This window comes from Platichthys flesus, chromosome 17 (assembly GCF_949316205.1).
Source record: "Platichthys flesus chromosome 17, fPlaFle2.1, whole genome shotgun sequence".
NCBI lineage: Eukaryota > Metazoa > Chordata > Actinopteri > Pleuronectiformes > Pleuronectidae > Platichthys > Platichthys flesus.
This window is the reverse complement of record NC_084961.1, coordinates 7,676,771-7,695,434: the sequence shown is the minus strand read 5'-3', so window position 1 is coordinate 7,695,434 and position 18,664 is coordinate 7,676,771. Positions and strand designations below refer to the sequence as shown.

The following is an 18,664-nucleotide window of genomic DNA, read 5'->3' as shown; positions in this document are numbered from 1 at the left end:
TTACTTTGGTCTCCAAGGTAAACAGATCACACCGAGCACCATCTTGTTTTTACCCGTTAAAGCTCTGAGAGATTCACGATTCTCCCCTGACAGACGAAACCTCTTCTCTGTAATGCTAAGAGGATCGTGTGTACTTTGCCTCTGTGGGGTCGTCTCACTTCACACACTGAGAGGAGGGGACAGTCTCACAAGGTAAGAGGGTTAATGGACTGAATTTGATAAATGTGATCAATCAAGATAAAACATTCGGCTCCTTCATCTCATTCCTGTTGTTAGCGATGCACTCGGCTAAATGTCTTTATTCCCTCTGCTGACAAATAATCTGGTCCCATTCTGCTGTTGTCCAGACTCCACAGATCTGCATCCTCACATCCTTGTCATACTGATACAGTGATATACAAACGTTTTTGACCTAAACAGAGTCCAGATCAGTGTAAACAGCAGCTGTGTGTTAATAAAAAAAGTCCCTTGTTGGTGTTGATACCACAGAAGCCTCAAGCTACTTCAGACCTGCACTTTCCTTCTTGCTGAAAACTATAAATGATTGATACTTTATTGACTTGCTCACTCATGTGGCATTAAGCTCAACAGACGGCGATAGAGGGAGTAAAGTCCTCTGACCTTTTCTTACGAATGGATATGAATGATAATGTATTCCTCCAGAAAGAAAAGTGATGGATCTTAAAGTATTGAAATATTAACATATATATAATAATCTTAAATTGCAGCACGATCCTGAATCCAAATGTTATGCTTCACAAACCATGTAGACCTATTGTTTACATTTATTTCTTTATAAGTCAAGTATATTTTGAGCTAACGCTTTAGCCATCTAGTTTAATGCAGAAGCTGCTGAGTCATCACTTCAGACCTTCAGGTTGCGACTATGAGGCGAGGCTAAAAAATAATAGTTAAGTAACAAGTCTAATTTCATCACACTTATCTAAAAGTGACTCACACACAGGGACAAATCTGGGAATGTGGCCATTCTTGGACTCTAAATATCAGGTCAGATAAATTCCAAATATAAAGTATGTGTTGAGCAAGATGACGGATGTATTACACAGACCTCAACTAAGGTTGATGAGCAATCTGTACCCAAATTAAAAAGTAAGGTTGAAAAAAATACTATGAAATAGATAGTAATGGACTGGTTAGACAAAGGAAAGGTTAAAGGAGAAGCTCCACATTTACATTAAATGATCGGTGAATCCATTATGTTTGTCACTCAGTAAAATAACCAACAGCCGGTTAGCTTAGCATGTTCTGTCTAAAAGGGACAAAATCCATCTTCCAGAGCCTCTTGAGCTCACTAAGTCGATCTCTGTATCTTGTTTTAGGTACAATTACCTACTTCCTGGCGCCTCACAGTATCCAGCTGTAAGATAAATGCAGTAGAGATTATAATACCATCCTACCATCCCTACCATTAAAGTTACACTCCAAAATGATTGGTGCATTTACATTAAATATCCATTCTGCTAAATCAAATCAAAATCAATATGTTAAGAGGAAGACAAGAGGCAGATGGACTACAGAGAGACACGTACGGAGGCCAACCGTCTGGTCACCTGACAACCAGAGACAGGTAGTCAGAAACAGCTGCTCAGGTGGACGTCCAGTCAGCGAGTCCTACACAGAGACAGCTGGTTCAGTGTGTCAGGCCCTGAGTGAGGACAGAGCCGCTGACAGGAGACATTTGGGCGTACGAGGGGCCTCCTGCTGCTTTCTGTGAGACAGACGACTTACAGGGACAGAGCCCAGCTTATACCCCCCCTGTGACCGTCACTGTCTGAGACAAGACGCCGGCTCAGGAAAGATTTGGGAGGAATTTTTGTTTGGTAGGGGGGGGGGGCAGCATGTGGTGCAGTTGAATCGACTGCGATCACGAGACGTTATATCTCCTTTCAACTGCCCGTCAAGTGACAAACAGGGGCCGGCGGCCGCTAAGTGATTACTGTGTGTAACCCCGAGCAAATCGTGGTCAATGGGTTTCTTTCTTAATGAAAGTGTCAAACTACATTGAATAGCACCACATCAACAAAATGCGCTTTGATTCTTTTCCTGTGCAACATGCTTTATGGATCGCTCTGCTTAATGGGAACAGTTCTTGGAAAATGTGACAGTCATGTGTTTCAGGCTTCAAAGAAGATGACACGAGACTTTATGGCCCTGTGACCTTTTGGATTTTTACAAGTCAGATGTCTGACTGCAGGATGTCGCTGAAATCAAACTGTCGGGGTGGGGGGTGGGGGGGGGAGAAACCGGGACTTGATATATGAGAACAAGGCCAGTGAGCCTGAAAGAGGAGAGTATTAAGCTCTCCTTTTCAGATGTTGAGTTCATGTTCTTGAAACCAGTTCACTGACTCTTGAGCATCCGGTGAGAGAGCTCCAGATGAGAGCTCGAGACAGGGAGGAAGATGAAAGAAAATATGAGCAGGGCCGAGGAGAACTGAGTCAGTAAGATAGAGATTGATGACTGATTGGGAGATGAGAAAAGGCTTACAGGGGGAGGGAGAAAGAGAGGGCCAATAATCCCCCCCCCCCCAAAAAAAAAAAAACGATGGAAGAGAATGAGAGAAAAAGGGAGTAGGCTGAGATAAAGATGAAGAGGTATAAGGGGAGGAGAGAGAGAGAGATGGCGGTGGCAGTACACCGCGGAGTGACCTTCCCCATGTGTCCGCTCTCAAGGACAAAGTGTCATCTGTTAACGGTGTCCATTCCCCGATGGCTTATCTGCAGTAAACTAGTGTCCAAAAAATGATATTCATTGCTTCTCAACCCACCTTATCAGTTGAATAAACACTCCCAGGGGGGATAACAGTTTCCGCCCCCTGACTCTCGGCCACTCGCGGCGGCCGGCCTGATGTGCTGAGGCCGGCGTTTCTCAGGGGCCATGTACTGGGGAGTGTCATGATATACCGTGGTGGCTTTAGCACCACATGCTCTACACACAGCAGCTCTCTGTACAACTCCAAAGGGGGACAAGAAAGTTTTACCGAAAGCTGCTGCTTAGTTTGCATGTGTTAAATGAATATAAATGTTCCCCCCCGATGCTTGTAGACGGATTATATTCAAAACAACAGTGTACAGTTGTCGTGAGGATACATATTAAGTCAAAATCCAACCAGGCAACCGCAGAGCAAAACATAAAGAAAATACACTAATTCTGTTTGTAAGCCTGCAGCCCTTTCGGGTTACTTTATGGTTCAGCGTGAAGAATTGATGCCACTTTCCATTAGAAAGTTTTTATTTTCATGTTCTGAACCTAAATTAAATTTCTGCTGAGGCACAAACTGTAGACTGCAGTCGTTAGCAGCTAGAAATGACTCTTACTTCTTTCACCACACTGTCCCTGTAACTGTTTCAAGTCCCGGACTAAATGGTGGCTACTGTTAGCATGTTAGCATTTCCCTGTGACATTAATAGACTAAAGAGATTAAGCCTGAGAGTAATGGTCATTAATGGCATTTTTAATAATGATTAATCCGCCAATTCGATTTTCATCTATAAACAATTAAAAATGTGGTTATACAATTATTCACTGACAATTCAAACACCATCATACTAGCGTGCACAGAAATAACAGAAGGAAAAGAAAAAATTCTACTTTGTAGGAACTGGAACCTGAAAGATGTTTGCCAGATTAATGACATAAATCTTAAACAGATTATCAATACGGTCAATTGACTAATGCATTTATTCGAAGGGCCAACATAGAAACATTCCACCAAAAACATTGACTTTTTTTGTCAAATTCTAGATCAGTTTGCCAAATTCTGCTCCTCGAGGAAAAATGAGAAGTCTGGGCCAAAAAAAGTGTTTGGGTAACTTTTACCAAAAAATCTAGTCCACACACTTTCAATCAAAGATCTCTATCTTAGAGAATTCTGAGATACTTCTCTGAAATTCTTTCCCAAATCCCCTTGAACATTTAGCAGCAATAAAACCTGACTTTGCGAGCTGGAAACAAAATATTGAAAGTCGTAAATAGGGAATAAAATATGGGTTACGTTGCACCGTTGTCGCTGCTCTTTCTCTCCCTACATGTGCACTTGACTCTCAAGATAAATTACACCTAAGCAACAGTAGAGCCGGCGTATGTGTTGGCCTGCGTGTCTGCACTGTAGCACAGTCGCATATAATCAGTGGCTAACAACAACACGGTGGGAGTTGCTGCCTCGCCGTAAATCAATGGGCAAAATAATTGCTAATACACTGGTTATCGATTAGCGGGCCCGCCATGCACTCGTTTTCTGGGGCGACTGTAGCTTAGCGCTAACGCGGTGACAAGGGTAAAGTGTTATTTCTCAAAAAGGCACACGGGCCGACAGCTGGGCAGCGGAAAGAAATGACTAGAGGGCCTCGGCAGTAATTCTTAATTGACACCTGTCAGAGCGATGGCGGCAGTCACAGCTGCTGCAGGAGAACGTCGACCCGAGTCCTGTTCATCTGTCACTTTTCATATCTTTTATTCACAGCCACTCTTTTTTTCTCCCCGTGTCGTCCCCCCCCCCCACACCCACTCCGCCTCGTACCCCCCCCCGCTCCAACACAGATGTTTCGAGGCTGGTTAACAGAAGCAAGTTAGCTCCGAGGCCTCCAGCGACAACCCACGGCTGTTTTCCATGTGTAGTTCGCGGATCAGAGGCAGTTTTTCAGTCTTAGCTTAATTGACTTAGCACTTGACTCAAGTATCGTCCACGAGAGAGAGCGAGAGATCCAATAAGAAGCGAGCACCGCAGGGTAATAAACCTCCCCGTGCCTGCTCTGGTGGTCATGTATCTCCAGTCTTATCTCTTGGCTTGAGCACCGTGATTACCGCAACAGGCACCGCCTCAGTGGCAATTTCTATTACATCAAGTGCAGGACTAGGGGGAAAAAAATAAAAACAAGCTCGGTAATATCTTAGATCACTGGAGCAAAATGCAGAAACCAATATCTGAGAGAGTCCTTCTGGCTGTGGACAAACTCGATCAACAGCAGCCAACGCTGGCTTATGTGGTCGCTCCAATAACAGCATCTGTCTGGTGTGCGGAGCATCAATCACACAAGGACACACTCGAGATGCACTGGAGGAACATCACACTGGACTGGACTTTCCACGAGCACGAGCATTTGCACTCACACACACGGGATGATAAAAACATGCAGGTCTGCTGTTTAACAAAATGAAAAAGTAGGGGAGAAGAGCAACACACACACACACACACACACAACACAGTGTGAATAGCAGTGGAAGCAGTCGAGACAGGGGCTCCCCCGAGTACACACTGACCTCCGGGTGTACCCCGGACCTCCCATCTTCTCGCTTTAAATCACGACTTGGCCATTTTTCCTTCCTTCCCTTCCTCCACACTGAGCCTCACTCCCTTTGTCTGCGTCTTCAACTGCTGCTGATTATTAGACAAGCTCTGTCCAGTGTTTGTGTGAAGAAGCAGAACGCAGCTGGACCGCTTCAGGCGCCCCGATCACCCACAATGCTTTGCCACAGTCAACAGAGACAGTGGGAATATATTGCAAATGTGCAGCATCAAGTTTAGTTTCAGTTTCCTAATAATTGATTAATCCCCGGATACTAATTGCCGCATACCACAAACCAGACGAAATTCATATTTGTGTTGGATTCAGTGCAGGACACCATTAGACTTGAATTTATGATCCGTGCCTTTGCTCTCAGTCTTTTCTCTCTGCACCCAAATGGCCACTTTACTCAATCAGCAGGAAAACTGGGGCTCAGCCTGTATCCTTCACAGTAATTAGCAACCGCTGCCCTAAGCCCCTTAAGGACAGCCATGTGGATGATGTCATGCTTGTTATTATTCCTGGTATTATCTGACATCCCTACTGTACATTGTGGCTTTTGTTTTGCAGCTGCTTTGAACTGCAGCCAGGATATCTTCTTATATCTGTGAATGGAAAACAGGCGCGCTGAAAAATCAGGGACAATAAATACGCGCAGGATGTATTTAAGGCCGGGGATTGTGGCCCTGTGAGAGAAACGACCTTGTTCTCTTCATTTCTTTTGTCAGAGCTCCTCGTGTCGTGCTTGAGTGAAACTCCAGGTTTTCCGGCTTCCTCTGAACCTCATTAAGCCCGGGGATAGTTTTACCTCGCGGCTGCAGCTCGGAACGCCTTCACATCGTCACCCCGCTGGCGAGCCTAATTCCCACATATTTTCAAATTCGACCCTCTCTTTTTTCCATAAGAGCAGTCATCGATCTTCATTTGTCACTTAACCTCCACGAAGATGAGGACGGGGAGCGCGGTGCGTGCCGAGCGCCCGGGTGTGTGTGTTAGCGTGTGTCTTTGATTTCCTGCAGGCCCTACCGGCTTCTGACAACACATGCAAATGAAAGGCGCGGGGTGTAGTGGAGTGTGGGATAGCAAATGTATCCACTGACTCCCTCAGTCAATGTCACCTGTTAATGACACTTTACATACACTTCCTTATCGGCCCGATCAGAATATTTCACTTTCACATTCACACCCACACACACACAGTTCTCCTGAAAAAAAATGTCATTAAATACTTTATCAGCGTCCCGATAAAACCATCACGAGGCTCTAATAGTCGTCTCTCGCCCGGGAGCTCAATTCCTCCAGAGGAAAAACACAACGCAAAGCAACAACAAGGGAATGTGTTAATGCTGCTCGTCTTTGAACCTGTTCTGTCAAACAAACCAAAAAGATGGAGCCGGAGAGATCAGAGGGGGAAAAGTGAAGTTTGAAGAAAATCTCTCAAATTCACAAGAAGCTACAAGCAACATTCTTTATCTGTTAGAAATCATTTATCACTGAACATGATGCATTTATAAGCTACTTCACGAGCCCATCATGCAACCTTGATACTACAACCGATCATGAGCCTTATTACAGGACCTGTCGGTGTCCGGCCCTGTGCGGGGGGGGGGGGGGGTTTGCAAGTCCCACGATTCGCTTGTTGCCTCGTCTCGCTGCGAGCAACCTCTGCTGTTGAGTTTACAACCGGGGGGGGGGGGGGCGCCCGGGAAGTGGCTAACACCGAGTTGATTACATCAAGGCGGCTCGCAGGCCTGACACCTCGCTGAATTTGTCAGCATTAATCGGTGGGGCCCTGTCACTGAACCGTCAGCTACCTGGATAATTAGGGACCGTGGCTAACGATGCCGTCGCAGGGAAGAAAAAAGCTCAACTCCCCTCCCCCCCTCCCCCCCTCCACCCCAACAACCAACCCTTGAGTCATAATTAAGAGACTGGCTTTGCATGGAGGTAGCGATAGTGGCAGTAGAGCAGAATTTGTTTAGGGGGGGGGGGGGGGGGGGGGGAGAGAAAGCAGCCAGAGATGTAAAGAAGTAGAGACACTCACGAGGCACCGCTGTGTGTATGTGTGCGTGTGTGTGTGTTGTGTTGAAATCGGTGTGCGGCTCGCTGCTGACTGCAGTGTGGACAGACGTGGACGAGGGCTCTAATTAAACACGCGTCGTGCTAAGCTACGGACGGATCATTAAAACGCAGCGTTTGTTTAAAGGAGAGACAACGCAACGTGTATCAAAGACATGAGCAGCACCCGGCCTCTTGATTAGTGGCTCCACTGCGGCTAGGATTTCCCATCAAGAGAGCAGAAGAAGGAAAAAAACGTATTATTGAGTTTAGGGTTTGAAGGGAACACATTTCCACATGGTCAGTATCACGGCATGTCATTGTACCAGCGTTACAGCATAGGAACTGCTCCTGGATCTGCGTCCTGCTCCGTCCCACAGTTGGCTCCACCTCTTCCTCCTGTGCCGTCTCACTCGGTAGAGCTGGACGACGTTGTGCAGGATAGAACTTTGTAATTCGCTCGGGAACACATTCAACACGGCGTCCCACTGTAATCAGGCCGACATGTTGAATGATAAGTTGACAGATTCATTACTTAGAGTGACAGTGTTTGATTTAAGATAGGTCGTCTGGGGAGGTAGGAGCGCGAGTAGACGTGCTGCAACGCCATCCATTTTCCTGCTGCAATCAAAACCCTGACCTCAGTATCAAGGCAAAAGTAGAATGATGGCCTCTTTGTGCATTTCACATACAGTATTTCACGTCCACTTATTAAACTAATTAGCTGTAATGTGTACAACAAGCTGGCGAATCTAAACAGGATAACGCTGCTGATGCAAACAGTCCCATATCATGAACAGTCTCCTTTGAACAGGGATCAAAATAGGTGCTTGAGGGTCAAAGGTCGCTTTTGAAGGATTTGATTAGAGCGGATGCTATCAAACTTTCCTCTGGACATAAAGTTGATGTTGTGCTGGAACCACAGCACTTCGATGAGGGTTGCAACAAATGATTATTAATGTTAAATATGGATTTTTATTTTTTCATTAGATTACGTCTATAAAACATCTTAAAATAGAACAAAACCAACGCCCAAAAGTTTTCATTCAGAAAGTTGAGGTCTTCAAACTGCAGATTTTTGTACGTCCTGTAATTCAAAATTCAAAATATAACAAATTTACATTAATAAACAGAGAAAAGTCCTGCATGTGTCAGCCACTTAAAACAGACGATCTTTGTTTTGCGAAATGCCTTCAGTTGGTTCATTAATTTCCTTTAGCACGACTAATAAAACAGCTAATGCCAAATAGTTTCAGTTTCAGTGACAGATAATCTAAACCGTTGTCCACGACTAAATGTAAAATGTAAAATAAACTGTGCCTGCACTGCTTTATATCTAAGCCCTGTTATTTATCCTCGTCCTGATTATTCTCACTTGCCATCACGGCGCCGTGTTCAGCCTCCATTAATTACCTGGGCTCCTGTGAGGAACACCTCAGAAACAACCGCACTTCAGCGACAAGAGACAGCGAGAAAAAATGACGACAAATGACTGCAGCAAAAGTCTCCGCTGCTCAAATGGCACCGCGCTGAACTCAACTGCCAAAACTAACAGATGCAGTAATGTGGTTCCAAATGAAAGAACACTGATGTATTGTCACTGGTCATAATCTAGATAGGGTACAGCGCCATTACAGGGTCTCGAATCATCACTGTGACTGATGAAACTGAGCCCATTTGAAATGGCATACAAAGAGCCATTGAATCCTCCCTCTCTCTCTCTCTCTCTCTCTCTCTCTTTCTCTCTCTTTTTCTCTCTCTCTCTCTCTGAGGAGCGTATGCAACGTTTCGTTTTGGTGCAACTCCAAAGTGACAAATCTAGGTTGTGGAAATATCTGGTAATGCATTGTAAAAATAGCCTGCGTTCCTAGGTGCGTACACACAGGAAGCAGCCACACACACACACACACGCACACACACACATTGACATCAGTGGAGGTGTTGACGTTTTTTTTTTTTTTTTTTTTTGATTGACCATACGTCAAGCAGTGGAAATAATGCACAGACAATGGCTTCCAAGTTGGGGAATGACAGTTACTGCGTGTGATGTATGTGTCCCTCACAAAAGCAGACAATTAAATCAATATTCTAAAGCGGCGCTGGAATGGGGCCACGCCAGAGCTTGGCTTGGATGACCAGTATGGAGGCTGGAAAACAGAGGAAACAAGACTTTTTCTTCCCCTCTCTCTCTCTCTCTCTCTCTCTCTCGGTCTCTCGGTCTCTCGGTCTCTCACCAGCGTTTGTGGCAGAGGTGGAAACAGACACTGTTCCCTTCCAGCGTGCAGACTCGCTCTTCAAACACATTTCTCTCTATCCATCACTAAAGCCTCGCGTCAATTAGAAATTACAGCCCCACAGAGTTCAAAGTCTTTCTGTCACAACCTTGATTAAGTCTGCTTAACCTCACATTTCCACCGCCTGCTTAACATTCTACAGCTGTTTTATTCGGCTTTGGTCATTACTGCACGAACTTCAAAGGTACCCCCCCCCCCCCCTCGTCATTTGGAAATGCATGTCAATCACACACGTCTCCCAGGGACATCAAATGGATTCAGGCAAACATGCGATTCTCTCACGCAGCAGTTCACGTCTGGTCGACTCAACGCTGGCGACGTGCAAAATGTTGTGATGCAGAAATTCTCTCCGAATATGAAATCACATGTTTAATTCGTTTTCGATGAAGAAAATGTGATTCCGGATGTGAAACACCGAAATATTTTCATGCTAAAAAGGTCCTAAAAATTCCTTTACATATATGAAAACATGATTAATAGGTTTCTCATACCAGGAAGTTATATTATTAGCAATATTGTTGTAGTAAACTTGAATTAACCTGGCACAAATAACATACATGTAAGGTTTGACTTTTGTGACACATGATAGTGGCTTAACATTTGTTGCTAAATGCTTTCAAATGATGGTAATACATATTCCAATACAAATTTAGAATCATCATTAATATGAGTTTCATACCAGAAGTTTATGCTGTTAATTAAGTTAATTATACTGAACGTGACTTTGACACAACCTGGTGTCGATACTATACCTGCTTAGTGACTCTTGTGGTCCCAGACAGGGATTTTACATATGGGGCTAAATATTCGTAAATATTTTTAAACATAAATAATCGTTTTTTAATACCAGGAAGTAATAGTATAGCAATATTGTTGTAGTACACTTGACTTTTACATCCCCTGGTACCAATGATGCACCTGTTTAGTGACATCTGTTATATATGGCTCTATATGTTGCTCAATAGTTTAATATTATGGTTTTACAAGTTACAATACATATTTGGAAACGTAAACAATAGGTTTATGATACCAGAAAGTTGTATTATTAAGAAATCGTTATTTAACTTGACTTTAACACTTTTATCACCTTGTCACAACATGTACAATGACTTTTGGGTTACGTCATATAGTGATTTACATACTCTGCTAAACAGCTGCAGCATTTTAAAATATTTACAAACAAATTTATTAGGTTTTTAATAACAGGAAGTTGTATTATCAGCAAGATTATATACCTAACTTGTCTTTTACTAAACTTGGTGTCAATAATTTACCTATAGGGCGTTTTTATGGTGCCCAGCAGGGATTTTACATTCGTTGTCTCCTGGTTTATCACTGCTTATAACTTCTCTGTGTCTCTAACATGTATGACAGCTTCGCACAGCTTGGTGCTTCGCAGACCTGAACACTAAGGTCAGGTCAGGAGTTTTTGAAGGGACCATTAAGAGGCAGCCCTCCTCGCTTCACCCTGCAGTGTTTTAGGGCCATTCCTGTGTGGGACGCTTCCCTGTGATCTCGCTACGCCCCAGCACCCCCCAGCCCCCCCCCCCCCCCTCCTCCCTCCCTCCCGTGTTCCCTCCCCCCTCGGGTATTAATCGCTAAGTATTTATCCCGCTTGAGAACTTTTCTTTCAATTTGTCTTTTCTCTGCTCCTCGGCGGGGGCAAGAAGTTACCCTTTGAGGGAGTCCGGCTGCCGGGGCGCATGCGTGTCTCTGTGGCGAATGATTTACTGATGTTTATCAGGAATGAATAGATCAAAAGAAGTCGCATGACAGGCGATCAATCAAGCATCAAATCAAGGGTGGCAATCCCGGAGCGGAACACGAGCTGAGAATGTGCCTCTGCTCTCTTGTGTTTTCCCTTCTTTTTTTTTTTTTCCACTGGCACCAAACACATCAGACACATCGCCTGTAAGAGCGAGATAAGATGAGCTTTGTTGGGAGAACTTGGATGCTGGCAACCTATAAGTGGAGGATCGGCTTAGAAGCGTGGAAACTCAAGAGTGCAGCTGAGCGCTTTCATTTCACACCGTGGCACATTTGGCACCGAGGCGCATGCCTGCGTAAATGAAACAATACTGTTGCCAATCAAACATGCCTCACTTGATTAGTGGGAATAAACTCGCCCCAGTATGACCCGTGGTGAAATGGAGCAGAAGTCAGTGAACTCAACTCAACACACACTCTACAGGGATGTGTTGCCCTGTTGTACTGTGTCCCGCATCTGGCCTCTCTGTGTGCACTGCTGCGTAAACTTGTGTGCACATTCCTGGTTGTTTATTCTACGTGTGCGTGTGTGTGAGATAAATAAAGTGCGTGTGTTTCCAAAAGCAGGGGTGTGTTTGTTTGCAGAGCCGGGGCTTACCTTCTGACCGCCGCGGCGCTTGCTGCTTTATCCTCGGCATGCTGCTGCAAGACTTTCCGCTTGACTTTTCATGCAGAGATCAGAATAGCGGGACGAGACGGGAGGAAATCAAAGCCAGAACCGCTTTCTCTCTTCGCTCCTCCGGTTCTTTGGGCTGGACGAGAGGAGGATATCTGGGCGGACGACCGAGTAGATCCCTCGCAGGGTGCAGAGGTCTCTGCTCGGCTCTTTCGGGGCGAGGGTTTTAAATCTCTATGCGTCTCTGGTCATTTGGGGAATCGGTGCGTCCCGGTGAGAAAAAAAATGACAAAATGAAGATGGTGGTGGATTCAGCTGTACACGGGCTCGTCCTTTAACTTCTGCCGATCACACAAACTCATCGCGGGCAGCCAAAAAAATGAAATAAGAAAAAAGCTCCGTGCGGATCTCAGTCTACCGAGGAGGGATATGGACAGCTGCCGGAGCTCCCTTCACCGCGATCCCATCAAAAACGCGTGTGCCAGCCCCTTCACCGGACTATTTCTCATACCTCTATTCGCAGCGATCGTGGAGGCACGCGGAGCTTCCTGTGTCTCCTTCAACTCGCCCGGTGGCGGAGTCCAAACTGCGCCGCGGTGCGTTCTCTCTCTCCGGCTGCGCGTCCGACACGGTGCCCGCTCCGGGTATCCGACCTCTTCGGGGAGGAAAGAGAGGAAAGAGTGACACGTTAGTGGAGCTGGGTGTGTGTCAATCAGTCAAGTGTGTGTCTGTGTGTGTGGGTGTGTGTGTGTGTGTGTGTGCGCGGAGATCATCCTTCATCCTCCGCGTCTCCGTGAAAACACCCCTGGATCATGAAATACTCACATTGTTCGCTGTCCGCCCGATTTGTCAACACGGACACTTGACGAATTTCTCAGAAAGTCATGAGGAGACACGGGGAGCAGACGCGCCCTCCGACCACCACTCTTCTTCCTCCTCCTCCTTCTTCTTCCTCTTCTGTTGTTCTTATTATTTCCTTGTTTTTCTTAAAATGTGTAACTGTTTTATTCTCTTCTTTTCCCGAGAATAAAAGAAAAAGAAGCGTGCCCCGGATATTCTCCGCAGTGGAAAACGTGCGCACGTTCGGTGATGCGCGGCGCATCCAGACAGCTCCCACTGATAGACAGACACATCCAGCTGCCTTTCCGGCCTCTCCTTTACTCCACCCCTCCACGAGCGTCACCCTGACAGTCAGAGCCCACCTGTCAATCCGCTGCTCTAATTGTTCACTGGGATGGCTTTCATTTCAACGCCTTCCTGTCCCCCCCCCCCCCCCCCCACGCCCCTCCTTTGCGCACGGAGCCAACAGTATGGGGGCTACAGACGCGCGTCCTGATCTTGGACACAGGAGTGGACGATTGGTAAAGAAAATAATAATAACATGGAAGGAGAGGTGACTCTTAAAAGTTGATGTGTGTGTGTGTGTGAGGGAGAGATTTGATATAATAGTCGCTGCTGCTGGAATAATTGCGCACTATAAGATAAACGGTGTATTCTTTCAGGCAGGATTTGGCACCGTCCTCATCTAATTCCCCCCCGTCAAAAAAACAAACAAACAACAACACACACACGTAAACAAAAACAAAGAAGATAGAACCACCATATAAAAATCACCTATAAACCTATTAGACTTTGTTGATCCCACACAAGCAGGATAATCTTTGCTCAACGCACAGACAGATCAGGGCCTGGCTGATTATTTGGATTAGACTCCCGGAACATCAATCACGGGTAATTCGAGCGCAGGGGGGGAAATCGTGTATTAAGAAAAAAGAAAAAGAAAGAAGCTGCAGCCAAGAAGTCTTAACAACTTCTCCCTTGCTCTCCCCCCCAAAGGTAACTAATGTTTAAGAATAAAACACAGATATTTTGCAGCTCTGTCTTAAAGTTCGTGGATATTTCCAGTGGCCTCTGCTATAGTGGGACAATGGAGGCTGCGGATCGATTTGCTACACCTTTTTACTGAGGCTCGTGGTGAAGGGGAGGGGCTCTGAATCTACAAGAGGCTCCATTAATAGCCTACACTGCGTCCTATAACTATTATCCTCCGTAAAGTGTTTATAAAGGGCACGCAACTGGGCCAGTGTTATCTTAAATGAGGGGCAGGGGCTGCTCTGCAGGACAGGGGAGAGAAGGAGAAACTCCCAGGCTGGTTTTTAATACCGGGTAACAGAGGGTGTGGTGATAATCACAACACAGAACTTGGATGGCACGGGAAGTGGCTCAGTTCAGACTGGATGCGCCCCCCCACCCCCCCTACTCCTGCAGCCGGACAAGGGACTCATCCAGCCCCATGGACGCTCCAGTCCGGGCTGGAGCTTTGGAGCGGATCATTTACAAGGAACTGGATTACTATACACAACTTCGGTGCAAACCGCCAGACGGTCCCACTTTAACCAGAGCTGGTGAGTTTCTTAACATTTCCTTTTCCTCACGTTTTCAGTCACAAAACAGAAGCAGCAGCCGCGTTGTCCCCGTGTCTTTACACACACAAATAAGCCTCCGAAGAGGAAGCCTGCGTCTTTACGCGCGGTGCCAAAGTGTTGATCTACGAAAGCAGCATGTTTGAGGGCGCTTATTATGTGGTAAAAGAAAAACAAGGTACCGCCCCAACATCTGTCCGTCCCTGTCTGTCAAAAGCGACCTGGCCGCTGATTGATGGAGCAGACCTACGTCACCACAATTTCCAGACAGACACACAAACTGGAGGGCTGCGCCTTTGTACAAGCTCTATCCAGATTTACACAACATCTTCATACGTATGTTTAATCTGAATGAGTTCTTTAAAACAGTTCCTATAATAACAATACATTTATTATAATGTACACTATATGTTAATGTTATTACAGAATCATTTTACCAGTCTAAAGTACATGAGAAAAATATGAATCTGACTTTATTTAAATAAATTACACCCTGTGGTTTGAAACTATTTTCATGAAAATATGATTTTTATTTTGTAAAATGTCAAAGTCAGTGAAAAAGTATGAAGAATAGAATAAACCCAACCTCCTCTATCAAAATAACACTACACAAACATGACTATAGGCAATATAGGATTTGTTATTTTTTGGTGTTAAGTGACACAGACTGTGGTGTAAAGGTTTTTAAGCAGCAGAGAGAATGCAGTGGAATCACAGCAGCTTGTGCAGGTTCTGATCCCAGGCCAGCAGGGGGGGACATGTGGTTCAAGAGGCAGGGGTAATAACCACCTCTGCACCAACATGTCTGTGCATGAGCAGGACTCACGCTCCAGTTTCTGTTATTACAAGGAAGTTTCTATTATATTCTATCTTTCGGTTTATTTCTACTGACATTTATACAAGAAAAACAAAACCATTGTCGTTTAAGTTCTTGTCGTTGAGGTGTTTTTGTATCTTTATAGCTGAATTATTAGAGAGACATATTATAAAATGTTTGGATTTTGTTACAGAAATATTTGAATCACATTACAAATCACCTGAGGACTGAAAATACAATTCTTGCTGGTGAGACAAACAATGTGAATTTACTCCTTAATGTACCCACTGTATGTACAATGGATTCAAACATGATTATATTTCCACACACACACACACACACACACACAGTCAAGCGTTTATGATCGGAACGTCATGATCTAAATTGCTTTGTACAGTTGTTACACTTCCTGTGATGCGACCGCCCGTGTCCATGTGCACGTATGACAAAAGCCGAACACACAAACAGTTGTTTCCCACCACCACCACCCGCCCCCAGAAACTTGTACACATGAAGCCCCTCTTCCACGTTAACTGTGGCGCAGTGACAGCATCACGACATGGCAGCGTGTTTCCTCCTCTTCTCCCTCAGAGCCTGTGGGAACGTGCACGTATATTTACATACATTATTCTCTACTTTCTGCTGTCTCCCTCTTTTTTCTAGGTGTGACGTGAGCACAGCCGGGATCATGAAGTGAAGGAGACCTGCAGGTTCTCAGATCAGGTGAGGGACCCAAACTCACATGAGCAGATAATAACATGTGAATACTGAACATATTCAATAAAATTGTAGGTTTCTCATAAAAATAAATATATTAGGAATACTATGCCAGACTATCACTAACTTAACTCTTTTAGGTTTCGTCCTTAATAATATGAACATGAATAAAATGCCACATGAGTTATAGTAAAAAAAATTGTCAACTGTTTTGTATGTTTTATGTGAAGATTGCAATTCCTACCGACCTGTATTTATTTTCTTATTTAACTTAATTTACTATGTTTACTTTGGGAACTTTTTCTGTAGGTTACCAAACAATTCTGAAAATGATTTGCCATAACTAAAAATAATTTTGCAGGTTAAATAAAAAATAAAAGAATAAAAAATAAACTGACACAACTGCCAGAGTAATTGTTTCTTTTTCATTTTTGTCTTTTCAATCCTTCCGCACCTTCATGACTTTCCTTCTCCTCCTCATCCTCACTAACACAGAGACAATCACATGATCCACCAACATGAGCATTTCTTCATTTACATCGTTGTTAGACAAACAACTTTGAGTGATTTGAAAAGGATGTTTTAAGACCAATAAAGGATAAAGATCAATATATAAATATATTGCTTTGGTCTGATTTACAGAATTAACACTTTGCCCTGAGGAGTAAATCCTTTTTAAAACATCTTCTTTTCATTTCAGTCCAGTTAAGGGATTTATTTTTGGATATATATATATTATATTGACAAAGATCATACTGACCCAAGCCAAGAATTTAAAGCCTACCTCTTCACACTCATAAATAATTAATGCTGTGTTGCATATGTTTTGGCCTGTGGCGAAGCAGCCGAGCCATTTTGCAGCCATAAACCTCTGATGTCAAAACATTTAGGGCTCTTCTGGCGTGAAACCGCACAAATCCAGCTTCAGGAGTTTTTGGTGTTCAGCACGTGTTTAAGCAGGTTTCTGAAATATAACTTTTCTTTTTCTTTTACATATTTCACGGTATTTGTATAAAGATCTGCCACAGCAGCACCGGACGCCTTCACTTATCCTCGGCAGACTGAAATAAAGAGGAATTCTCTCCCCACAGTGTCATTCAAATAAGTGAACATTTGGAATGACGAAGGCTCAACGCTTATGACAATTCCTCTGCTCGTAATCTTGACTAATCTTCAATCAATGATGGGTCCCTATCAGATTCCACACACTCATTGACAGGCTGAATATAAGAATATATAATAAAAAATTAATAAAGAGGAGGCTCTAACTTTGACATGAGCTATATCTCCACATCTATCAGATAAGACTGCATAATTAAAATGCCAAAGTGTGAGTAGAGCGAGAGAGGGAGACGTCGAGGTTTTGATATATTATAGAGATTTACTTTTCCACGACTTGTTTAATGTGTAGACTTAAAAAAACGATGTGTTGCTGTACTTTTGACAATGCAATTAAAGGTTTGTAAGCCCCGCCATGCATGAGCCTTTTTTTTGTGTGTGATTTTGTCAGTTTTGGACGAAGGATGTGGTGAAAAGCTGCGCAGCGGTGACAGACGCAAGTTTATGAAAGGACGGGCGTCTCGGAGGGATTGGAGGTGTTCTTTTATAGAGGCTCCGAGCTGAAGGGAAGAGGAGGCCACTTCAGCTTGTTTACACGAACTATGAATCCGCTGTTCAGCAGGATATATTTACTGTGTGTCTTTTAGGCATGAGCTCCGTTACTTTATCTGCACTTTGAGAGAAACCGCGTGACACAGAGGTTTCCCTGCCCCCTGGAGCGACCTTGAGAAAAAGAAAAATCTTTGCCAAAATCTACAGAATAAAATGACATATTTCACATTTCAAAAAAATACCTGCCTCCCTGACATGCACGCTCGTTCGCTCTCCTCCTCGCGGGCCTTTTGTTTTCTTTGACACGTGCACTCCAATTAGCATTTTTCAGCCATTAAGGAGGAAAGAGAAACGGCTAAATGTTTGTCTCAGCCGGCACTTTTCTCCCACGACAGGACTTTTCTCTCCGAGGCCTGGTGGAGAAAAAAGAACGGGAGAAAGAATCAACATTTTTTTTATTTTCAGACAGACTCAATGTTATATCCTCGATGTTAACATTATCTTCTTCACACAACAATTACCAGCAGCTTTGTGCGAGAAAGGGATGTGACAATGCAGCCACTAGGGTTTGTGAGGGCTGTTGTCAGTCTGCATTTTGGAGCAATTAAAATGATTAAAATTAGTTTTTATGAGAGAACACAGGCGAGGAGGATTATTTTTCTTCCTGGGTGACGTCCTTTGATCTGTTAACTAAATATTTCACTGTCTCAGACGGAGGAACACCAGGCACAATACAGCTAACCTTTTTCTACGATAAAACACAACAGTCTCTGGAGGATAACACGCAAAAAAACGGTCAGTTCGACAGTGGGAGAACACTGAGAAGTCGAGTTTCCTTTTTTTTTTTTTGTCATCTGTCCTCTTGTGTGTCAAATTAGGGCGTCCTAATCTTCAGCTTTACTCCTAAACTTAAATCAGCGAATTTTCAAATTGCTCAGATCCCTCGCTGCGGGCTTTGGCTGCGAAAATCTGTCAGCGCCGCTGGTGCGCTGTACGTTAAGGGAGGAAAATGCTCTTAAAAAAGGTGCTTTTCTGACATTAAAATGACTTGTGTG

The 18,664-nt window shown here is 44.3% G+C and overlaps 1 protein-coding gene and 1 long non-coding RNA gene across 2 annotated transcripts in view; one reads left to right on the top strand and one right to left on the bottom strand.

Annotated features, from left to right (window-relative positions):
- Nucleotides 1–13,209, bottom strand: part of tshz1 (teashirt zinc finger homeobox 1) — a 29,489-nt gene extending 16,280 nt beyond the window's left edge. Inside the window, exons 1-2 of the mRNA XM_062410505.1 lie at nucleotides 12,867–13,209; nucleotides 12,024–12,696 (exon numbers count right to left, since the gene is read on the bottom strand). Of these exons, the coding sequence (XP_062266489.1) occupies nucleotides 12,024–12,063 (40 nt within the window). The 5' untranslated portion in view covers nucleotides 12,064–12,696; nucleotides 12,867–13,209. The remainder of the gene's footprint in view (nucleotides 1–12,023; nucleotides 12,697–12,866) is intronic.
- A 234-nt stretch (nucleotides 13,210–13,443) lies between these two features.
- Nucleotides 13,444–18,139, top strand: LOC133972106 (uncharacterized). Its single transcript, XR_009924428.1, has 3 exons — nucleotides 13,444–14,446; nucleotides 15,945–16,004; nucleotides 17,016–18,139. It is a non-coding gene; the product is annotated as an uncharacterized LOC133972106 (long non-coding RNA).
- Nucleotides 18,140–18,664: the final 525 nt, after the last annotated feature.